This window comes from Phaseolus vulgaris, chromosome 2, assembly GCF_000499845.2.
Source record: "Phaseolus vulgaris cultivar G19833 chromosome 2, P. vulgaris v2.0, whole genome shotgun sequence".
In the NCBI taxonomy this organism is placed as follows: domain Eukaryota; kingdom Viridiplantae; phylum Streptophyta; class Magnoliopsida; order Fabales; family Fabaceae; genus Phaseolus; species Phaseolus vulgaris.
In genome coordinates this window covers 48752164-48777743 of record NC_023758.2, presented here as the reverse complement: position 1 = coordinate 48777743, position 25580 = coordinate 48752164, and the positions used below count along the sequence as shown (strand labels likewise).

Here is a 25580-nt window from a genome sequence, read left to right as displayed (position 1 = left end):
AGGATTTGGTTCATGATGAGTGTGTTTATGGATCTGTTAAGAGAAGTTAGTCATGGTTCTTGATTGGGAATATAACACTAATGCTAAGTTTTTTAAATATGGGTGGAAAAAGAAATTGATAATTTATTCCTTAAAGTAATGAGAGAGTAACACGACTTCTACTGAACAATGGAGATTGTATTTATGTGCATAGATAGCAACAAGGTTTGTTTGGAACCCAACATCACATTTTAAGGATCAATCCGAATAACCACAATGCTGGTTTCTTCAAGACTGTGTTCAGTCCTCTCTACTCTATATCTGATTGAAATGAATTGGTTCAATTTTACTGATATATTTGTTTTGAATTCGTCATTGAGATAAAGTTATCATATGTTTGTCTACCTGCAAATCGCTTTAAATTAAATAGCTGAAAAGTGATTGAAATTAAATAATAAACACAACAATGACAAAATATGGTGTTTAGAATGAGTTAGGTAATGTTGAAAATTCATTATTAATTTAATGGGTGATCAATTAATCTTGAAAATTGGTCCGTTGAATATTTTCAATGATATTTCAAAGTCTTGAAATTATATCTTTCTTGAATACTATGAAGTTTAATCTAGAAAGTTGAAGATAGTATTTTCAAGGTATTTTGAAAATGTGACAAACATTAATTATTTATTATATTTTTATGAAAAACTCTTTCTATCATTCTCTATATAAAATGAACTTGTGAGGAAGAGAATGACAATCAACTGGAAAGAGCAATAGAGAGTAAAATAGATAATGATATCCATCATAGTGTGAGATTATAAATTCTAGTGAGAAATTAGAGAAACATGATATTTCATTCATTCTTGTTGGATGAGATTAACTGTTATGTTTATAAGTTGAAAAGAACAAATATTGTAATCGTACTCTTGTAGTGAATTTTTTTTTTTTATAGATTTCATATATTTTTACTTTTAAAATTGAACATGTTTATCCAAATTAAAAAAAAAAATCAATATCATTATTCTATTTTTTCTATTACTTCCACGAATATTTTTTTTTTTCATGTATGTCGAAAAGAAAGAATTAGTTTTGATTTAGTTAAATCAATTCTGATAACTAGAACCAATATGTCATTACCCTTTGAAACAACAACATGAACTATTGAAAGAGGAAGAGGAGATGCTTACACGTGATGGTTATGCCAGAGGCAACAATATAACATCTAATATTTAACTCATTCAATTTAAAAACAGGATATGTTGTTGAACAGAGAGGAATATTCAATTATACACCTAAGAGAGAGAAATGAGATGCAAGGAGATACTTTCACACCAAAACACAACAAAAGAGGTTGTGTTTGCATGGAATGTAAGGCAGAAAAAGGTAAAAAAAAGTAACAGATAATAGCACAGAGGAGCTGAAGAAAGAAAAGTTGTTGGAAGAAACTTGGTTGGCATCTATGGATTGAAAGCCTTTGCCATACCAAAAGCTGCTGCAGAAGCAATGGCACCGATGAGAGCTGTTTCCAAAGCACTCCTGAAGGGTTTATTGCCAGTGAAGTGACCCTTGGCATAACCAAAAAGCAGCAGTGCAAACATGGTAACCACAACTGAGAACAGAACTGCTTCTGATGCTTTCGGAATGAAGATGTAAGGAGCAAGAGGAACAAGACCACCTATTACATAAGCACTCGCAATTGTCATTGCACTGTGCAATGCTCTCCTTGGATCTGGCTTCTCTAGTCCCAGCTCAAACCTGTTACAACCACTTCAATTCTTCAACACTAACATTTCCAATGTACAATGATACATTTAAAAACAATCTAACATTTGGAAATCTTTGTCTCTATAAACAATAAACAATAATCTTTCTATTGTCTTTGTCCATAAAATGCAATAACTACAAAATTTGCTTTGGAAGAATATACTTTAACATTTTTGTGAATAAATCATTTTTAGTACCATCCTGACTAACATTATAGAAATCAAATTATCTACTTTTTGTGAAGAAATCATGTTTATAGAGTGCAGAAGGAAATTATTTGGGTGCAAAAAGAATTCCCCCACTCCTGTTTTCATCAAATTTTTGACCCAATAACCATTCCCACATTCAAGTCAAAATCTAATAAGCTTCTATCTAATTTATTATTAGAATTTCTTATCAGATATAAATTATTTATCTTTTCTTTTTTAATATATGAATTTTGGTTTAATTCTTTTATATATTTTTTTAATAATATTTTTTCATGTGATGGCAGATGATTATCATTTAAGATATCAGTCTAACTAAGATGTCAAATTTCATAATATATAATATAAATTTTTTTATAAAAAAAAAACTTACTTCATCATGAAATCAAGCCATGCTTGAGGGTTTTTTCTGAGAGCATTCACCACAGGTGTGTATATTCATGTGCCTCTACTCCATACTCAGCTAGTATTTCTGCTACCTCTGCTGCTTCTGTTTTTTCACAAAACCCCCCACATTTATCACCACGTGCATTACTACATTTATATTTTTATATATTGTAAAATTAATCAATTAAATTGTTGAATTTGATGATGTTACTTAAATGATTATGATTATGCATACTGAGTTTTCTATATATTATTTAAAAAACAATATCTGCATAGTTACATGATAAATTTTAAATACTTTTTGAAATTTTATGAAATTTCGAATATAAAATTCAACCGTAACATTAATTAAACGTATACGTTTATATATCTATTATAAAATATAGAATATATATAAAAAATATAATATAATTAAAAAAAAAAAAAAAAAAAAAACCAGTTTCTGGAACGGCGATGATTTCTTCTTGCTCCCTTTTCAATTCTCTGGCGTAGTGATCGGCTTCACTTTTCGCTGCCAAATAACTGCACAATGCGACGAACAAAATTTTCTGAGGAATCTCAAACGACACTTGAGAGTTTTGAGTGTGGAGAGTTTGGTGAAACGTACCCGCCGAGACCCATGGAGATGGCGCCGGCGGCGACTTCAGCTATGCCGGCAGTGAGGACGACGGCGGAGGTGGCATTGGTGCCGGAGAGGCCGGCGGCGAGAGCGAAGGGGACGGTGAGGCCGTCGGAAACGCCGATGATGATGTCGCGGACGACTTCGCCGGCGGTGAAGTGGTTCTCGGTGTGGAGATTGAGAAGGCTCTGTTTTTCAGCGTCCAGGCTTAGTCTGTGTTCGGTGGCTGCCATTGGTGCGAACCTGAAAGCCTTCAAAATGCAACTGAATTACGGAGTGTGACGTCGCAATCCAAACAGAGCCTTAGTGTAGTGTTCGGCACAAGCACTGTCCCTGTAACTTCGTTTTATAGTCCGTTCTTTTTTTTCTGAATATTTTTAAATCGATTAAAATATGAATTTTTTTTTTATCTTTTTCTTTTTCATTTTTGCATGCTTTTTATTCTTCATCTGAATCTGTCAGATTAAATGTCACATCAAATATTGATGTTTGTTAAAAATAATATTATTACTGTAAAATTTATATTATCAACACAATAATATAATTAATAAAAGATCAGGGTGAGACCTTCTAATTTCAAAGAATCAGCTAAAATAAATAAGGATAAAACATAATTTTACTTTAATATGATATTTTTTTTAGCTCTTACACAGAATTTTTTAATACTAAAATAAAATTTATATTTAGTTGGGTTCGTAAAATAATATTTTGTGAAAAATCAATAATTATTAGAAAAAATAGTATACAAATTATTTTTGTCTCAAACAGTATAACATGGGTACGAAGTTGAGAATAATACGTTTGAAATTAAACCTAAAGAGAAAACATGATTAAGACAGGTTCTTATAACGTACATTTTAGATTATAAAAGGTAAATATTTAATAGTTTTAACTATTTTTAATATTATCATTTTTAATTGTATCATGATTTAACTAAATTTAATAATAACAATTAACTTTTATGTAGTTTACTTAATAAACTTTACGTTATTTAATAACTGCTTTGAGATATGAAGTAGCAAATGTTTAATTAATTTAGTTTCATGAATTTAATAATTAACACACATAGTAATACTAAAATATTATTTTCATTAATATTCTTCCTTTACAGTGTAAAAAATTTAAAGCAATAATTTGTTGTATATGAACAATTTTATGCAGTATAATCCAATAGTAAATTTTATTAAGCAATATTTTAATTTAAAACAATTTTTATGAACAACTTATTCTTACAAAAAGACTTAGAAACAATTAACTTCTTTTATTTTCACCGGTTTCTCACAAATAATTTGAACTTTTGGTTACTGCATTAGTTAGTTTGAACTTTGTTACGTGTGTTTGGGTTTCTTCTTCTCTCGGATGTGTGTACGGTAAGAAGTTCTAATGATAAAGTTATAATCAATTTGTTTGATTATCAGATAAAAGAACATTTTACTTATCGTTACATAAATCACTTATTTATAGTGATTATTGTTGAGCTTTAACTTTCCACACTTTACAATTATTAAATATATTTTTAATATTTTATATCTAATAGACTTTGATACAGTATTATTTTATTCTATTATTTATTTATATTATTTCAACTTTCAATATTCACGATCTTTCGGTCTCCCGACCTAGTTAGTATATAACTCACTATGATTAACTTTAACAAGTAATAATGGCGGATATTCTTTACCATTTGCTTTATTTTTATATTTTCTTTACCATTTAAGTGATAACATTCAATTCACAGCTATATTATAAAAAAAAAATATGTTTTTTGTTTTTACTTAAAAGATAGTTTTTAAGTATTTAATTTTTTTCCTTTTTCAAGCAGTATTTTATTTATTGTTTTAGATCTTAACTGTTTATAATAAAAATGTAAATGATAAATGATTTTCTTTTTAAAAATGTAGCAACCCACTTTTATTAGTGAACAGAACGAGTAAATGCGAAGTTAGAGACAGTGTCATTTGTTGGATTCTAGAGACACGTGTCATCTTAAGATTGGTTGAGAAAAATGACTTGGTTGGTGTGTGCTCCGTAAGAATGGTAATGGATATAATTGTACGGCATTCATTTTCATATGACAACTTTTACCTTATCATGGTTAAATATATTTTTTCACGTCTCTATATAATTTAGATAAAATTGTTATTTAAAGATTTATGCTAATTTTTTATTAATATTTATTCATTATAAGTTTTCATTTTCATATATGTTTATATAATTAAGATAAAATAATTATTTTTAAGGTTTATTTTATCTTTTTTAAATTTTTTATATCATTCACTCCCATCGAATTATCATATAATTTAGATAAAATTGTTATTTTTAATATTTATTTTGAATTTTTCTTATTAATATTTTTTTTAATATTTTGTATTTTATTTTTATCATTATTTTATATATTTTTTATCATTATTATATGTACTTATTTTATTTATGTTTAGATAAAAATGTTATTCTTAATGTTATCCTATCTTCGTATTAATATTTGTGTTATTATCGTTACATGTTCTAATATAAATAAAATTATCATTATTTATGGATACATTATTTTTTATTCATAATTAGTCTATAACATAACATTTACACTTACATATTTTAAAGATAAATATTTACATGTATTACAAAATAATATTAATTTAATTCTAAATATTTTCTTTTAATATAAAAAATATGTTTTATAAAAAAAATACATTGATAATAAACATGTCTTATCAAATATTAACACTTATTTATCCAAACATGATACATGAATCTTATTTACATTTGAACTATTTAATGTTTTAATTTATTTGATTAGATCATCAACATATACATATATCTCATACCTCCTAATTATCTCACTTTATCATTATCACCATATGCATATCACACATTAATAATATATCTCATATAAATATATAATTAGTCTAATTCATATATACATTCTCACTAACTCATCACTTCAACAAGATCATATTGTTTCAATGATCTTTCTTTCCACAATGGGAAACAAACTTCCTTGCTTGAGGGGTCATACATTGCTTAAGTAAGTTTCATTTAAATAATAAAATTCAAAATAATATGAACTAGATATTCCATATATAAAATATTAGACCAAAAGGATTATAAGTTATAATTGTTCAGTTTCTTGAGGACTAAGATGCAAATAAGAAACTCAAAAAAAATATTTTAACAGTTTTCGAAAATAATAAATTTTAACTAATAAAAAAGATGATAGAAAGAATATATTAAAATGTGTTACTAGCAATTATTTACAGATTCTCCTCTACCATTCTTTTATGTTGAAAGATAGTTTTTCTTCTCAACTACTGTGTGGTTAGTGTTTTATACACTGCTAAAATAAATTAATTTCTACTACAATCAGTTCTTTTTTATTTTAATGAATAAGTTTTAAAATTGTATACATATACTATAAATTTTTTTTGTAAAAGTATCAACCCACCCATTTTGTCATCCTTTTTTATTTTATCCTCACAAGTTTATTTATTTAGTTTATTTTTGTATGGACTTGTAAAACTAAAAAAAAAAACAGTAGTAAGCAATATTTAAAGTTATTTGTCTGATATGAAAGTTTTTATAAATTTTTTTATAATTTTTTTTATAAATTATTAAAATAATTTTAATACAAAGAAGATCCTTAACTGTATTTTTATTTTTATTTTCCCCAATTTTATGCATTTATGTAATTAAAGTTATTAGATGATATAAAATTATTCAATATATTTCTATTAAATTTTAAAGAATGTAAACCATATTCTTTAGAAGAGCTGTTATCTTAAAATTTCCGAAAGTGGTGTGATAGCAGTCTACCCATTGGTCAATACTGAAAAGATAATTCTCTACCATTCTTTTTTTTGTATCACAAATTCTCCATCAATTACACGTGTTTATACCTACTTACTATTCAATATGATTTATTTGTAGTTTTATTTTTTTTAGTTAGAATATTGATAATTGTTTTGAAATTTTATTTTTTTATAAGATAAGTTTTTTTTGCACATTTTATTTAAATTTTTATTTTTTATTCAAATATTTGTGGGTTTATGGTAATGCCATTAGTTTGTGTATTTTCATGTTGTCATCAGTCTATATTGGCCTTTTCCTTCCATCCACCACAAGGTAAAATTTTGACAATTTAAAAATTAGATGAAAAAATTGTATAAATAAAATAGTTGACATGATAAAATTTAAGAGATTATGATAGTTGAAATACAATACATTCAATTAAGCCTTTCAAAATAGGTACAATACCATGAATAAGAAAGTAATATTAGTAAACTAGAATCAGAAAATAAATTTAAAGGTAGTAAATCAAAGCTTGAATTGTTGTTGGAAGATGTACTTACATTTACTATCTCATAATATATTAATGATGGCATTTTTAAAGAGAAATATTGGTGGAGGATAAAAATATATTTTTTCCACATGAAATAAAGCATGATTGTTTTTCCACAATGTATGCCATCTTTTGAATTTGTTTCTCAGTTGAATACACGATATTAGATTATTTTTACTAAACAATTTTTAATTTATTTAAAATAATACTTTGCATAGGAAATATAAGTTAGACATCTTAATTCGATATGGTAAATATAAGAATAGTTGGAATATAGTATTTTTTTAAAATAACTAATATATACTAGAGAGAGAGAGAAAAAAAAACTGAATTATTCATTAAACTAATATATTAAAGAAAAATAAAAGATGTAAGTAAAAGTTTTTAAATTAAAATTGATATTGAAGAAACTTAATTTCTTTGTAGGGTTGTGGATTGTCTAACCAAAAGGCTAATTAGTGACATGAATGAGGGTTGTTTCTTCCTCTATCCCTTTGAAGATCTCTTTTCAGAATATATTATGTAAAAACTATTCCAGAAAACACATTCCATCCATAACGTATTATCCACATTCCAGAAATTCTTTCTTGAATATACGTATAAATTCCAGAAATGAGTGTTCTGGGAAATTCTGAAAAACTAATACAGAAATCATTTAAAAAGGGATAACATCGTCTTTTTAGATATTAATAGGTGCAGGAAGAACTTTGAGAGGTGCAGGAAGAAACACGCTCTCGATTGAGTTACACGTGATCATAAGCTTAATGTTGGATTGGATGAATGACACACCCAAAAGAACAGTGTACTTGCTCTTCATACTATTCATCACCCATCTTTTATGCCCCTTTTTATAATTATTTTTCTTAAAACATCGGTAGTAATTAAAAATAGTATTATGTCACAATTAAAATGGTTTAGTGAAAATTCAAGATAATTTACAAAATTCATTTCAAAATAATAATAATATTATCTTAAAAGTAATTTCAATTATAATGTCATATATATATATATATAAGGTTTATTATAAATTTTAAGTATATACAAATAAACTTTGATCTATGCAAAATAGAGTAAAATACTATAAAAGAATTCATTCATATATTGGTAAGAAAATTACTTTTCAGTATTCTATAAATAAAGAAAAAGTCACTTTAAACCCAAAACATTTTTATCTAGGTATTTTAACCACAGTATATGTTATAAATTTAAGATTTAAGCATTAAGTGACCTTATTAAAATATGTTAATATAATATAATATAAAATTTTAAATTTTAAATAAAATAATGGATCATAGGTTAGACCTTCTTACATTTTAACAATCTTGCATTAAAAACACCTATTTCTACCAACAAGTAAATGCTCATAACATTCTACATCAAAGAAAGTTGTATAAAAGTAATTAATACATTACAATAAAATTTTAAAAAATAAAACAATTAAGAAGTCATAAGATAACTATTCTCCTATTGTTGTTTACATAATATTGTAAAATAGATATTCATTTATTTGTTTTTCCTTACATGGATGCCCGTTAAGTCACCAACAACTAAACATTCGAAATATTATGGCTTTTATTATTAATTAGTTAAATAGTAATTTATACAAAAATGAAGACATATTTATTCCTGTTTCATAATAACTACAGTTTTAATATTTAAAAACATATTTGAAACTTATATAAATAATGCATTGATAGAGTAAAATTGTTTTAAAAAATAACATAGTTATTATTTTAATCTAGTGTTGATTAAGGAAAAGAGGTAATAGCTTACGAAGTAATGTTCTTTTCGAGAATTTCTCGTTTCCCAGACTCGTGATGAATTTATATGTACCCATGAAGCACCCAAAAATGTTTTGAAGTTAATAAAGCAAAAAAATGATGTCGTACCATGATGTCCCTTTTTGTGGGGGCAACAACATCTCTTGGCCGCCATATCAAACACAAACATGAGTTCAGAGGCATGAGAACTCCAAGAGAGAGAAGGAAAAGAGCATGTCACAAGCACTGGCTTCTGCAATAAAATAAAATGCAGAAGTAGAATGCTTGCATTATATGAAGGCATGTCCAATAATATGCAAAAAATAAAGGTAGCCGCACTACCAGACATCTCCCATTCTCATATGTATCAGGATGGCAAAACCTGTCCACCAGGAAAATCAGAATTAGTTTTCAGATACAAATTGAACCTTAAGAACAGCACCATATCAACAGAACCTTCAAAGTTTAAGAATATGTTAAGCATTCTATCAAAGAACACACAAAAAATTAACATGTATATTTAGCATCTCAACAGATGAATGAGAGCAGGCTTACACGGATTGGAGATGAGGATTTCTAGCAACAAAGATGGGAGAGAAAATAATTGCGACTTAATACTATAATATAATTATGGTGCGAAGTAATTTGTGAAGACAGCCCAGCTGAAAAATATCTTATGGTCATTATTGCTTCCATCCCTATATATTGTTAGTTTCAGAAACAAAAACTCCATTAGCTCAGTATGAGATTCCAAACTTTGGCGTCTCCAAATTCCCTCTCATTCTCGAGTTCTCTCCATCTCTACAACCATCGATTCAAAAGCTCGAGAATTTTCATCAGGAATATCTGATATTGTCGGTTCAATTTCCATTCCACTATCCGTGTGCCCCTCACTTTCTTTACTAGAATCTTCAATGTTTCCCAGGAAAGAACTGCCTAGAAAAAGCTGTTCCCATGAACCGTCATCAGGTAAATCTGGTAGGAGAAATGGAGAATGACTTTCTAATGGACACAGTTTTTCATCCAGAAGCACTTTCATGAAGTCAGCACTAATGCACAAGTCTTTTAGCCCATCTGCAGAGAGCTCGGGTTCTTTTTCGAAAGCAGGAGATAGAGGAACTACAGGCTTGAGTTTTTCACTTACAGGAGGCTTATACTTTATTATCATCCCATCAGAAGCAATTGGCTTGTCATCTTGTTTATCTTGATCTAATATATTCCATGATTCAGACAAACGCCAATTATTTTCCTTGGGATGAAGCAATTGAACCAGGAACCCAGGGCTTTGCACCACCATGACTAAGAATGATAACATCTGTTGCTGATGCTTTTCCATTCCTTGAAGGCGATCACTCAGGAGCAGCAAATTGCTCTCAGCAGATTCCTGGTGTTGCCTGAGTTTGACCAACTCCTGGGTAAGCGAATTTTTATCAGATTTGAGATTCTCAACTTCTTTCCAAAGGCCATGATCCGGTGCCTCTTGGGGTGGTTCATCACAATTGTCATTCAGAGGCAATGCTTTTTGTTGATCTGCAATGTGTGGATGTTTTCTTCTGCGTATATTCTTCAACAATTGCTTTTGATTCCTAACAAAGTTTTCATTGGCAAATTCCCAGCAATCTGTATCAATTTTCCTGAAACCCTGATAGATATTTCAGTTACCAATTAGTTGCAGTTAAAAGAATCTCCTCAACCTTAACAAATGACAAGATATAAAGGAACAAACAGATAGAAGCACCAACATGCATATCAATATAAACAAGCATATCAAACAAGCCTATCAATATAAACAAGCCGATACTCCTTAGATGTTGTAGCTTCTGTTATTTAAGATGCTTTTAATTTATCAGTCAACAAGAAGCCCACCCCAAATACTAGGCACATAATTTTTTTTTCTAAGATTGTGCTTTGAAAAAAAGTTTGTAAACTTAAAGTTTGAAGTAATCTAATTCTCCAAATTGATAGTGTGTTCGACTATCAATTGCAATTATCTAAATCTACATTCAACCTGCAAGACAGAAATTTTTGTTTCTCTTCTTCATGCTTTAGAATGAGTGAACATTAGTTTGCATAAGCAACTAATAGATATCCAAACCAAACACGCTTTTGATTCACATAAGCAACCTTGACATCGCTTTCAAAAACATTGGTTCAAGCTAAAATGTAAGTGCAAATACATACTTTGGAGGCAACCAAATCCAAATTGAGTTTACTAGACAAAAGGAACTTGTATGAACAGTATGAACACTATTCTAAGATGCAAGGTCAAAAAGAATGAATAATCAAATAAAAGGAACAGTATGAACACTACTCCAAAATAATACTTAAGTACAGAACAAACTATTGAGCGGATAAACCTCATGCCATCAAACACCAATTTATTTTGCATCTAGTTGTGCACAAGTTCAAAGACTCACTCAACAGATAGGGTTTTCAAGTGCATGCAAGAATTATATGCATCAAACAGCGAGTCTCTGCATCAAACCATAACCTAATTCTTGCAACACCGCCAACGATTTCAAAACACTATAGAAATTGCAGCCAATTTATGAATCACACAATCAGATGAAAAACGAATTACAAACATACCAAATAATAATTTATTTATTTATTTATTTATCTTCGGATAACTAAGAGAAACAAAGAACTAAGAAACAATAATTCTGAACCGAAGCAGAGAGTGAAAGAGACGAACATAAATATTGAGTTGTCTAATAAAACTGGAGAAATTGTTGTGTTTGAAATAGGTAGGAAGCAGCGTGACGGAGAATTGAGTGGTGTTGGAGATGACGAAACTGTCACCGGCGTCGCTCCAACGGATAACGGAGTCCGTGCTCCGGTCTTCCACCATATCGTAACATTTTTTCAAGAACGGAGGAACCGAAGCGGAACCGTTTTCGTTCGATTTCACCATCGCGAATACAACAAAGAAGAAGAAAAGAGAAGAGTGAGAAAAGGGAACTGAAGAGACGAGTTCAAAGTTGTAAACTACAAATTAAATGAAATGAAATTTCCATGCGGCTCCTTATGTACCGTCATAGCACTTTCCAACCTTTTTCTTTTTTGGGGGTTTTCGAATCAAACCAGACTTCAGATATTTTATATAAATATAAATTAAAAAATAATATTGGTATAACTTTTTCATCAAGTTTTGTCCTTTTTATTATAGTTTATTTTACTATTCTAATATTTTAATTTATTTTGGTTTGGTTCGGTTAAACACTCGTACGATATCGTTTCTGTATTACTTGCACAAGGAGTCATCCTTCTCCGTCCAACTCAAAAGGTTGAATTACATAAGTTTCATTTTTTAAAAAATTATATAAATATGTGTAAGTCACTGAAATTATAAACAATGAATTTGAAAATTAAAATGCATTACAGATGAACTGTGCTCAAACTTTATTTACATTTTGTATAATGGTATCACAGATATAGTTATTTTTGTCCAATTAAATTTGAAGCTTTATTTTTAAAATTTACTTTTTATTAAAAACTTTACATATTTTCAATGTGAAATTTTTAAATAAAAATATACTTATAATACAATTTGTAAGTATTGTTATGTCAAAATAAAGTTATTTTCAATTATTTATAAATTTTTGTTAGGTCAAGACTTTTTTTAGCAGGATTTGATTTATTCTATGACTGAAGATTTTTCTAATATGTTTAGATTCAAAATCATTCAATACTAAATGTGCTATAAGTTAGATTTGATTTGTTCTACAGTATGGTTCAAGCTATTATTTTAACAATTTTTGTTTACTATGAGGAAATTTTTATTATTTTGATTTATACTTATGTTTTTTGTTAAATTATGTAAATTTTATGGACAAGCATATTATTTATTTTATGAATGATTTATGATTTAGCTGAATAAAAAATTATTTTTCTTTGCTTCTTAAGAAAGAGTTAGCTAGTTATTTAATATTGGTGAAAAAAATTCATTAAAACACAGAAGTGAACGCAAGAACAACTTAATGATGTAATAAATTCGTTCACCCACACGGTCAAATTTAATTTTTTTAGGTCATACAAATATGACATTTGTTGTTGAATTCATTGATTACCAGATTGAATGGTTTAATTCAATCATTCAAGTCATTATAAAAAGTTCAACCAATTAAATCATGAAATTGTTATTTTCTACTTTGTTTTTGTTTATGTTACCTGTTTTTTTATTCCTTATCATTTGTTTAATCAATTGAAATAATTAAAGACAATAATTTATTTATTTTGTGAGTGATTTGAATCTTTAAATAATGAATTTTACTAATTTGTAAATAAAAATGTTTACAACTTACTATTTCACACATTCATTTTAACATCTTATTTAATATTAGACAAGGTAAGTTCCATACTGATATTTTTTAAAGTCATTGGCTTCTCTTTTAATAAAACCCACACAAAATTTAGTAATAAAAATATTTTAAAAAGAATATGTCAAAAATATTTTATTTATCTGTAGTCAGATCAACAGGCAAGTCAAGTCCACATTATTTTTTCTGACATACACATTATTCAGTTTGTTGTTTAGTTTATTTTGACCTATAATAAGAACAGGAAAAAGTTAATGAAAAATAGGTAATGTAGACATGTTTTTATTGTGTGATGAGTTGGGTTTGACTACTACCAATAGTGAGTAGTTGTGTTGTTGGAATTTATACCTTTGGCTCTCTGATGTTTTTAAGTCTAGGACTAACTTTCCCTGCACCAGATAAATTGTAACATGTACGGTACAAAAAATGTTTTAATTTTCTGAATAATTATATTCGAAACACAAATAAACAGTTATTCTGAATATGAACTTCTAAATATGAATTGAGATGTACCATCCGATATGATCATCTGCAATACAGGAACTTCCTGAGGTCAAGATCTGAAAACCTTTTTTTTTCAGATGCAAAAATTCCAAAAAGGTAAAAAAACAATTTGGGATTTTTAAAAAAATGATTACAGGAAGAATTAGCCTAAGTCTAGTTAGCAAATCACAGATGAGTATGAAATTCTTTTTCACATTATACCTCCTTCACTACTATTAATATTGATATTTTAATATTCAAACTTGTTTTTTTAACTTTATTCTTTATTGTTTTGATTGGAAAATTATTTGCTTAATCAATTTTTTTTATGAAATTTAAATGTAATTATTTTTAATGATGTTACTATGTTAGCCTAAAATATGAAGTGATTTTAAGAAGCAGCATAACCGTGTCACCTTTGTTCAGCTAAGTGTGAACAGAAGTTGACCTCCCTCCACATTTGGAGATTGAACCATCATTCAAAGAGCTTCTTCTAGCAAAGATCTGTAGCAGTGTGCAATCACAAGTGGGTACCATCAATATAGAAAAAAAAAAGATTTAGACTATAACACAGAGCGAACAATAATACATCTCCAGACGAGATACCATTCCACAAACAGCTTGATACAGAAAGAATAAGTAAAATGCTGGCAGCAAAAGAACTAGCTAAACCATGAGCATTTTGGAAAAGCATTAATGGATGCCCTCAAACAGAATAAAAGGAGAAATTGGATTTTCTCATGAATGTGAAGGTCCAAATTCAGCACCTCCTATGCACGTAAAGTTTATGTGGTTATGTAGAACAGATTGATAGCCAATAACCTGTCTTGGCTGATTATGTCCTATACATTCCCTCTGAACTGAATTTGATCTTGCAAAAACAACCTCTCTGCATGCTGGAATAAAGTGAAATATTTGAACCTCCATGGGGCATCAAATGGTTATAACCTTGTGCATTATTAGACTTACCCCTTTATTCCTAGAAATGAAGAGGAAATTTCTTCCATGAGATTATTGACCCAAGAACTATGAATGAGAAGCTATTCATGGAATCTAAACACCAAGATTTACCTTCTGAGTCTCTGACCCTTAAATCTGCAACCTCCATGATCACCAGAGAAATGAGGGGTTCTTATCTACCAAGATTTGGATATTTGATCTGGTTTAACGTTAAGGACTAAAGATTAGGGGAAATACTCTGGAATCACCAAAGGATGAAATACTGTTTAATTTATGCACTCAAGAACTACAGACAGTTATACAAGAATTACAAATTCCTTCATTTTTCAATTTTTTTTTTCTTGACAACAATACAGAACAATCTAAAGCAGCTTTTTACCATAATTTCCCAACTCTGCTGAAAAGTATAAACAAATAGGAGCCTTGTGAATGCTTAAAGTTTTATTGATCTCAACTCAAGCTGGAAAAATGTGAATCCATAAGATAGCTAGCAAATTGGTAGAATGCTGATTTCCTTCAGAAAAATACTTCTATCTGATAGAACCCAAAATGATTCATGGGCCCAAAAGAATGTTCAAGCTGATCCAGGTTTACATAGGCCTAGAATATGGCGTGTGTACACTAGGAGAAACAGAATTGAAAAGGCTAACAGAGCATGATGAGGTGGCAGAGAGAGAGAGAGAAAGAAAAGGTTGGGTGATAATTAGTTACTGTGTGTGAGGCGTGTATCCTTATAGGCACAGCCTAGCATGAGAATGGGGGGGGGGAGAAAGAATATTGCAGTTTTGCAGAATGGAGAATGCTAATTCTCTATAGGAGCATAGCTCTGGACAGTAGCCTCCTACTGTATTTTCCCTTTTTCAGTATCCATAATATACCACGTTTACCTCCTTTCTCTTATTTTCTGTGTTGGTCTGTATCAAACTGGTCCGACCTGCCGGATCTGCGAGGAAGAAACCAGTGCTAGGAGGTGTGACAATTCTGACGAATGCCACCGAAGAAGATGGAAGCCAAAGTATCTGCTCTGGAAAATGAAGTTGCTAACCTACGTGCAACACTCAACACAATGCAATTGAAGGCTGAGAGTAACCAGGAACAACTATTGGCGATGCTGAGCCAGAGTTTGTAATTGAAGCGGACTGATGGAGACAAGGAGACAGGCAGTAGCGGAAACAAGAATCGGAACGGTGAGGAAAGAGGAGATTCCGGCGGACCGACGTTTGGCTCAGGATGGTTGAAGCTGAACGGAGAACTGTTGGACGAGTTTCGTCAATCAGTGAAGAAGGTCGAACTGCCGATGTTCACTGGTGAAGACCCTGCTGGATGGATTGCTAGAGCAGAGGTCTATTTTCATGTCATGGAAACCAGTCCTGAGGTACGAGTGAACTTAGCCCATCTTTGTATGGAGGGATCTACAATTCATTTCTTCAATTCTCTGCTGCATCTGGATTCTGGTTTGACTTGGGAGAAACTCATCCAAGAGTTGCTGGAGCGTTATGGAAGCACTAGTGAGGGAGATGTCTTTGAACAATTGTCTTCACTCCAGCAGAATGGTTCAGTGGACACCTACGTTCTGGAATTTGAACGTTTAATAGCCCAGATCCCAAAATTACCAGATGAACAATATTTTGGGTATTTCATCCATGGGTTGCGCGATGATATTCGTGCGAGAGTGAGGAGTATGCGTGCGATGGGGCCGTTGCCACGTTCACGCCTCATTACATTGGCGAAGGCAGTAGAGAACGAGTTGCAGGGTCGCAATCGGGTTGCCACTGGGTCGAAAGGTATGGGTCCCCGATTCGGGTATGGGTCTGGTCAATACAATATGTCGACCCACCCCACTATGAATGGGCCAGTTTCGGTGGGCCGTGAACAGGGTCAAGGCTGGGTAATGATCCAAAACAACGATGAAAAACAGGGGCGGCTACCAGCGACAGAAAAATCACGTGCAACACAGAAGGATCGTGGAATCCGCCATCTTCCTTACCAGGAACTTTTGGAAAGAAGGCAGAAAGGGTTATGCTATAAGTGTGGGGGGAAATTTCACCCCCTTCACCAATGTCCGGATAAACAATTGAGGATAATGGTGTTAGAAGAATCTGAGGAAGAAGGTGAAGCGCAGGCTTTGATTTCAACGGAGATGGAAGAAGAGAACCTGGAAATTGATGGTGAATGCACTGTATTGAGCCTGCAGACATGTACTGTTCAACCCCAGACAATGAAATTGGAAGGTGCAATTAAGGGAGTACCCATTGTGATTTTAGTTGACAGTGGGGCAACACACAACTTCATTTCTAAGAGGTTGGTTCAAACCATGGGATGGGAAGTGGAACTCACTAAGGAAATGAGAATTCGCTTGGGAGATGGTCATAAGGTTGTAGCCAGAGGAGAATGTAAGCAGGTGGAAATTGAATTAGAGGGAATTAAATTATTTGTGGATACCTTGCTGTTTGATTTAGAAGGCATTGATGTGGTTTTGGGCATGTCGTGGCTGGCTACCTTAGGAGAAATGGTGGTGGATTGGGGAAAGCAGACCATGAGATTCCAACACAACAAAGAGTGGGTCATGGTACAGGGACAGAGCACAAAACATACTGCACAAATAGCTTTACAAAGCTTTGTGGGAAACACACGTAAGTGGGTTGAGGAATGGTTTTTTGCCTCTGAATTGGTGCCCCAGAACAGAGTTGCACAGACCACTGAGATGACGAGTTTGACTCCAATTCAGAAACAGCAGCTCGACTATTTATTGGAGCAGTTTGCAGAAATTTTTACAACGCCCGTTGGACTACCACCAAGGCGACAAATAGAACACAGAATCAACCTGTTGGAAGGACAAGGTCCGGTAAATGTTCGACCCTATCGCTATTCCCATCATCCCAAAGATGAAATAGAAAAACAGACCAAAGAATTACTGCAAGCAGGGTTAGTACGCCACAGTCAGAGTGCTTTTTCTAGCCCTGTTATTCTGGTGAAGAAGAAGGATGGATCGTGGCGAATGTGTGTGGATTATAGGGCTTTGAATAAAGCAACCGTGCCGGATAAGTTTCCAATTCCCGTGATTGATGAGTTGCTTGATGAGTTGCACGGAGCTATGTATTTTTCCAAGCTTGACCTCAGATCCGGGTATCACCAAGTATTGGTGCGAGGTGAAGATGTCCACAAGACGGCGTTCCGCACACATGAGGGGCACTACGAGTATTTGGTAATGCCTTTTGGCCTGATGAATGCTCCGTCTACGTTTCAGTCCCTAATGAATGAGGTGTTTCGAGCCATGCTTAGAAGATTTGTGTTGGTTTTCTTCGATGATATACTGGTATACAGTCACGATTGGCCATCCCATCTTCAGCATCTTTCCACAGTGTTGAGGATCTTACGTGACCAGAAGTTGGTTGTCAACAGGAAGAAGTGCGCTTTTGCTCAGTGTTCAATAGAGTATTTGGGTCATGTGGTTTCTCAACAAGGGGTGACTATGGATCCTGCCAAGATTGCTAGTATCATCAATTGGCCAACTCCCAAAAATGTGAAAGGTGTGCGAGGCTTTCTGGGACTTACCGGATATTACCGGAAATTTGTCAAGGACTACGGGAGGATAGCACGTCCCCTGACGGAGCTGACCAAGAAAGATGGATTCACCTGGAATCCTAGATCTCAGCTAGCATTTGACACTTTGAAGATAAAGATGACAACAGCCCCAGTTCTTGCTCTACCTGATTTTTCACAACCTTTCATCATTGAAAGTGATGCTTCGGGCTGTGGAGTAGGGGCAATTCTTATGCAGAATTCCAGACCTGTGGCTTTTTTTAGCAAGGCTTTGAGTGAAAGAAATCAGACAAAGTCAGCATATGAAAAGGAATTGATGGCAATTGTCTTGGCTGTGCAGCACTGGCGCCCTTATTTGTTAGGTAGGCAATTTATTGTATATACTGATCAAAAGAGTCTGCGGCAGCTATTGCATCAGCGGATTTCCACCATGGACCAACAGAATTGGGCTGCCAAGCTTTTGGGGTACCAGTTTGACATTGTTTATAAACCAGGGGCCACGAACGGAGGGGCAGATGCTTTGTCCAGAATGTACGAGACAGGGGAGTTGCATTCTTTAATTTCTTACCCTGTGTGGAGTGACGGAGGGCAGTTAATGGAGGAGGTTCATCAAGATGAGGCTTTGGCTACTATCATTGCAGCACTCAAAGCAAATACCACAAGTAAACCTGGTTTCTCATATAGAGAAGGGGTTTTATACTATGAAGGGCGCTTAGTAATTTCAGCTCAGTCCATGTGGATCCCAAAGTTGTTTCACGAATTCCATGCCACCCCTCAAGGAGGGCATTCGGGTTTTTACCGTACCTACAGGAAGTTGGCTGCCAACATCTATTGGATAGGGATGAAACGAGCTGTTCAAGAATACGTCAGGAGTTGTGATGTTTGTCAGAGGCAGAAGTACTTGGCAACCACTCCCGGTGGATTATTACAGCCTCTACCTATTCCAGAAAAAATTTGGGATGACTTATCCATGGATTTTATCAATGGATTACCAAAGGTGAAGGGAATTGACTCGGTGTTTGTGGTCGTGGACCGCCTATCCAAGTATGCTCATTTTATTCCCCTCAAGCATCCGTACACAGCTAGAGTGGTAGCAGAACACTTTACCAAGGAAGTGGTTCGTTTACATGGAACACCGAAGTCTATTGTAAGTGACCGCGATCCTATCTTTGTCAGCAACTTTTGGAAGGAGTTGTTCAAGTTGCAGGGAACTCACCTTACCATGAGTACAGCTTATCATCCCGAAACGGATGGACAAACAGAGGTCGTTAACCGTTGCTTAGAGACGTACTTACGGTGTTTTATTGCTGACCAGCCACGAACATGGATCCAGTGGGTGCATTGGGCGGAGTATTGGTATAATACTACCTTTCATGAGTCCATTGGGGTCACCCCATTTGAGATCGTTTATGGACGCAAACCCCCAACTTTACTTCGATTTGCTGTCGGAGAAACTAAGGTAGAGGCTGTTCAGCAGGAGCTGTTGGACCGGGATGAAGCGTTACGACAATTAAAAGGCCACTTACTCAGAGCACAAGTTAGGATGAAGGCTCAAGCTGATAAGAAGCGACATGACCAGAAATTTGAAGTGGGGGATTGGGTTTTTGTGAAATTACGTCCACATAGACAGCAATCCGTAGCTCATCGAATCAATCCTAAATTGTCTGCTAGATTTTATGGACCTTTCCAAGTGTTGGAATGCATTGGTTCAGTTGCTTACAAGCTTCAACTACCCGACAGCTCACGTATTCATCCAGTATTTCATGTGTCCTTACTGAAGAAAGCAGTGGGAACTTGCCAGGTGGAGAAAGACCTTCCTGAGAGTCTGTCTGGTGAAATTGTTGAGACAGCAGAACCAGAATTGGTGTTAGCTAGCAGAACAGAGTATCTGCAGGACGACGAGGTGAAGCAGTGTTTGATCAAGTGGCAAGGCAAATCAAAAGATGAAGCAACATGGGAAGATGAACTCACAATTCTCAATCAATTTCCCGCTTTTAACCTTGAGGACAAGGTTGTATCTCAAGAAGGTGGAATTGATAGAACCCAAAATGATTCATGGGCCCAAAAGAATGTTCAAGCTGATCCACGTTTACATAGGCCTAGAATATGGCGTGTGTACACTAGGAGAAACAGAATTGAAAAGGCTAACAGAGCATGATGAGGTGGCAGAGAGAGAGAGAGAAAGAAAAGGTTGGGTGATAATTAGTTACGGGATTTGTGGGTGTGTGAGGCGTGTATCCTTATAGGCACAGCTTAGCATGAGAATGGGGGGGGGGGAGAAAGAATATTGCAGTTTTGCAGAATGGAGAATGCTAATTCTCTATAGGAGCATAGCTCTGGACAGTAGCCTCCTACTGTATTTTCCCTTTTTCAGTATCCATAATATACCACGTTTACCTCCTTTCTCTTATTTTCTGTGTTGGTCTGTATCACTATCTCTTGTAGATTTTAACAGAGAATTCGTTAGTCTTATTTTGCTGATTAATTCAGAAGAACTAGCAAGCAATTGCATAATTTAAATATTCTGTTTTCCTTAATTTTCATATTATATCCATGGAATATTTGATATTTATGTAACTAACTAATAAAGGAAAAGCATAAATAATTCATAAAAATAATACTTGTAAAATGCATTAAAAAGGATACTTGAAGAATGTTATCTTGTGTCGGGCAGAAAAGATTGCTGTCGTTCAGCAAGCTGCGTCTGGAAAGAAAAATGGAAAAACAAGAAAATTCTTGGTCACGTTTATAGACACCAAGAAAGGATAATTAAGAAGTCAATAAACATGATAATCAGATACTCAATAAGGCTACCCATGTACTTCCATCAGAGATACGAAAGAAGTTGAATGCATTTTGCTCTGTTCATAAGTCTTAGTGCTCTTTAAAGAAAAATATGGAAGAGAAACAGGAGACATAATCTCTAAGAACTCTTTACTGAATTGTAACTAAAAAAACAGCCCAAGCTTTAAAAATTAATGTTCTTGAATCCTAGTACTAATTTAGTTCCCTGTAATCTACAATGGCAGTATAAGGGCACAGAGAAAGACAATGAGTGCTGTTAACACTCATCAATGACATACACAACTCAAATGCGTGTCTTTTATATCTGTTTATTAACTTTTCTTGTTGAATTGATTATGTAGGAAGTCAAATAGGTAATGAAATACATAAAAACAGGACCTTCTGCTGAACCCAACAGAAATTTGTAAAAGTAATTGAACACTCACAATGATGTTTAAGGTAGGGAATCAGTACTCAATTTAAAATGCTTGCATGAAATTGGACAATGTGTAATCAGAATCCCAATTCCCAGGCCATCTCTTAAAAAAGCTGAGAGCACACAGGCCTTATCTCAAAAGCATTTTTGATGGCATGACTTCTATGGCTTGGCAGCCAACTTCTTAACCCATTTTTTGCCTTGATTACAGTCTATCCTTTTTACACTGATTTCGTAGCATTTTTAATCCACCTCTCAGTTTAGTACTGTTTATGCAGCTATAATGTCGACATGCTTGGTTTCCCCTTTATAGTCATAGTTGCTATTTCACCAATAATCTCCACATGAACAAGACCCATTCCTAAAATGGTGAAATCGGCTATTATCCCTTACAATGATTTCCCTGCCAACAATCTTTGCCATAAATTTAATTGCAGTGTGGCAATCCACGCACACCCGGATGTTCTTTATTACACGGATGGTAGTACCAGCAGTAGTGCTAATGATGCCAAATGCTATCGCAAGTCTCTCACTGTGGGTGCGTAACAGGTTCCGTTTATGTTCCTCATCAACATCATGGAGCACCTCCTTTGTGTCAAGGACATAACCTTCTTTCTCCATCTGTTCCAACAAAATACTCAACGCCTCATTTATTTTGTCATAATACGGATGTGATTCATCTCCAGCCAGAAAAGTGTGTACTTTGTTTCCAACCTCAATCCAGCTGCACCCAGGAGTCTTCTTCAAGCCCTTTTTCCTCATGTTAACTCTCAATTTTGCAGCATCTCTCCATCTTTGGGCAGCTGAATAGATGTTTGACATCATAACATACGCCCCCATGTTCTCAGGGTCAACCAAAAGTACTTTGTCAACAACCTTTTCAGCCAGTTCAATATTCTTATGAGCCCTACAAGCAGCTAACAATGCAGACCACACACTTCCCGTTGGTTCCACAGCCATGTTAGAAATAAAGTCATAGGCTTCCTCCAATCTTCCAGCTCTACCAAGAAGGTCCGCAACAGCAGCATAGTGCTCCAAACCAGGAGCAATACCGAATTCCGATTTCATACTATTAAAATACTTCCATCCTTCATCCACCAACCCAGAATGATTACAGGCAGTTAAAACACCAATAAATGACACATAACAGGGCTTCACTCCATCAACTAACATCATCTCAAACAAGGAAACTGCATCAAGGGCATGCCCGTGCATCGCACATCCCATAATGATGGCAGTCCAAGAAACCATGTCACGCTCACGCATCTCTATTCTGTCAAAAATATACCTAGCCATCTTAATATTACCACATTTGGCATACATGTCCACCAAAGAGCTAGCTATAAACTTGTTACCATTAAACCCAAGTCTAATTATATATCCGTGAAGTTGCTTCCCCAAGTTCAATGCTGTCAAGTGAGCACAAGCCGGTACAACACTCGAGAATGAAACCTGCATTGGCTTCACCTTCTCCGTCAACATCAGACGAAAGAACCCGAGCCCCTGGTCAAATCTCCCATTCTGCACACAGCCAGCAATGATGGAGTTCCACGAAATGGCGTCACGATTGGACAAGAGGTAAAAGGCACGAACCGAGAGCTCCACATGAGTACATTTCGCATACATATCAATCAAACTACTTCCAATAAAAACATCCTTGTCAAACCCGTGTCTAACGGCATAGCCATGAATTTCCTTTCCTTTGATAACATCAACATGCTCCGCAAAAATAGGAAGAACGCTAGACAGAGTAAAGGAATCAGGCCTCAAGTTTTGCCTTCCCATTTCCCTAACCATGTCCAACGCCTCTTCATACATTCCATTCTGCGCATTCCCAGCAATAACAGTGTTCCACGAAACAACATCCCTCACAGGCATTCTGTCAAACACCTTTCTAACACAATCAATTTTCACAGCAAAATTATTATTATCACTATTAGTATTATTATAATTGTTATGGTATTGGAGCGTTTGGGAAAATTGGTCGAACACGTTGTGAGAGTGGAATTTGGAGTAGACGTTCATCAACGCGTTGGCGGTGTACAGATCGAAGTGGAAGCCGAGGCGAATGGCGGAAGCGTGGAGCGACTGAGCGAGAGGAAAGTGTTTGAGAAGCGTGGAGGCTTTGAGGAGGGAAGGGAAGGCGTGGCGGTGGGGGCAGACGCCTGAAGCGCGCATGAGGTTGAAGGCGGCGAGGGAGTGGCGGAGGAGGCCGTGAGCGACGTAGCATTTGATGATGCAGAGCCATGCGAGGGAGTGAGAATGCGGCGTTGCTCTGGCCTTCACGATTTGCGCGTGGAGCTGTTTGGCTTGGCACGTTGAAACCACCGTGTTTGGGTTCCGGAGGATTCTTCTCGTTACACTTTGGGTGGAACTCATGGAAGGAAGCCTTGGGTTTGGCCGCGGAGTTTCACATTTTAAAACTTTCTCTAAACTAAACTGAGTTTGTTGTAATAAATTATAAAGAAGTGATATATTGAAAACTTATTATTTTCCAATCTTATTTTCATAAATGTTACGATCTCAAGTTGTTGGACAACATCGCTAGGGTCAATCATCACATTTGAGTATTGTCTGGAGGTCAGTGTTCCGTTACGGTTTTGTCCTTAAAAAACGTTTTTTAAGGACAAAACTGTGACGGAGCACCAACCTCCAAAGCGGACAATACCTTGGATGCGATAATTGATCCTAACGATGTTGTCCAACGACTTGAGATCGGAACATAATAAATATAAGTTAATATAATGAATTAATTTTTATTTATCTATCAATTACTTTCTCACATTAATTCTCTTTCCATAATATTTGCCTTTCTTCTTCCCTTCCCTTCTAATCTTTAAAAACCTGAGAATAATTTTCAATCTCTTCTTCCTACCGTGAAAACCATCCAAAGGGAGAGAAATTGAATGTCACAAATTTTGAACTAAAAACGAAGCCCAATTTAAGAAGTGATAATGATCAAGAGCACAAAACTGATTATAAGCAACAACAAAAAAAAAAACTAAAAAACAAGTCAAGCAAATTATAGAAGAAAACCTATTTTGGTTTGCAAAGAATAATTGTGAGAAAAGTTTGTGAATCTCAACAAGAGTAGTAACGAAGAGAATGAAAATGGTGAAGAGAAGGAGGGTGTGAAAGATTTAGAACATGCTTTATTATCATATAAATAGAAGACTTCTGCACTCTATTCCTATACACTTTAAATATAATAAGTTAGATATTTTGTGACTAAGTAGCTTCACACGAAAAATCATTAAATATTTAATTAGTTAATATTTAATTAAATTATAAACTATTTTATAAAATAAAAAATTATTAATATATAAAATAGTTTTTATTATTAATAAAAAATTATAAAATAAATTTTAAATTAGTATCTAATTATTAGTTACTAAAATTTTAGTTATTTACTACTTTATATTCTAAATTAGTCTTTAATAGTCTTTTAGAAACTAAAACTTAGATAACTAATTTGGATACAAATTTATAAATTATTTTATAAATTTTTGGTAATAATAGAAATCACTTTAGATAATTTTTTAATTTTTAAATTAGTATCTAATTTAGTTAATATAATAACTAATTATTTTTAATCTCTAAATTTAGTTATTATTTAATAGAAACTGATTATGCTGTATTGAGATTCTATTCTTAAGAAGATTTTTTAAGTAATGAATTAATAATGCATATATCTTTTAAATCAGGATGTCATATTCTGTTGTCCTTTTCACCTTATCTATTTGATTTTATTTTTATTTTTTTTCTTTGTGTTCTTCCTTCCATGGTTGAGACGTGTATAATGTATTAGGTGATTGCATGCTTTCAAAATCTTTCTAAATAGTTCATAGATCATTCACACCTCGGAGAATTTACCATTCAACTTGACTAACTTTTGATCCAATAAATATAAAAATGGATTAGTATAATCTTTAAATAAAAGACAAAAATAGTTTCATCAAAACTATTCTTCATGTTATAAATGAAAGAAGAATTATTATTTTTTTGCC

At 33.4% G+C, this 25580-nt stretch overlaps 2 protein-coding genes and 1 pseudogene across 3 annotated transcripts; all 3 read right to left on the bottom strand.

Annotated features, from left to right (window-relative positions):
* Positions 1-1184: 1184 nt before the first annotated feature.
* LOC137809840 (vacuolar iron transporter 1-like) lies at positions 1185-3294 on the bottom strand (annotated as a pseudogene).
* Positions 3295-8992: 5698 nt separating this feature from the next.
* Positions 8993-12128, bottom strand: LOC137812970 (heat stress transcription factor A-8). Of its 2 annotated transcripts, XR_011081307.1 has the most exons (3): positions 11744-12128; positions 9604-10690; positions 8993-9430 (listed from the first exon to the last, which is right to left on the bottom strand). XR_011081307.1 is itself a non-coding variant. In XM_068615233.1 (2 exons), exons 1-2 carry the CDS (start codon positions 11960-11962, stop codon positions 9827-9829), a joined length of 1083 nt encoding a protein of 360 aa, XP_068471334.1. In that variant the 5' UTR covers positions 11963-12128; the 3' UTR covers positions 9525-9826. The 2 variants fall into 2 exon arrangements, 1 of the variants encoding a protein (XP_068471334.1); XM_068615233.1 differs by lacking the exon at positions 8993-9430 and having other exon boundaries at positions 9525-10690.
* A 2268-nt stretch (positions 12129-14396) lies between these two features.
* LOC137812969 (putative pentatricopeptide repeat-containing protein At3g23330) lies at positions 14397-24019 on the bottom strand. The gene is made up of 4 exons (XM_068615232.1): positions 21584-24019; positions 21000-21057; positions 14922-15009; positions 14397-14829 (listed from the first exon to the last, which is right to left on the bottom strand). The coding sequence occupies exon 1, from the start codon at positions 23950-23952 to the stop codon at positions 21901-21903; it is 2052 nt and encodes a 683-aa protein (XP_068471333.1). The 5' UTR covers positions 23953-24019; the 3' UTR covers positions 14397-14829; positions 14922-15009; positions 21000-21057; positions 21584-21900.
* Between the last annotated feature and the right edge of the window lie 1561 nt (positions 24020-25580).

Coding starts and splice junctions, on each gene's coding strand:
- LOC137812970 (XM_068615233.1), bottom strand. CDS start 11,962: ATGGTGAAATCGAACGAAAACGGTTCCGCTTCGGTTCCTCCGTTCTTG. Junction 10,691..11,743: donor TTAGACAACTCAATATTTAT/GTTCGTCTCTTT, acceptor AATATCTATCAG/GGTTTCAGGAAAATTGATAC.
- LOC137812969 (XM_068615232.1), bottom strand. CDS start 23,952: ATGAGTTCCACCCAAAGTGTAACGAGAAGAATCCTCCGGAACCCAAAC.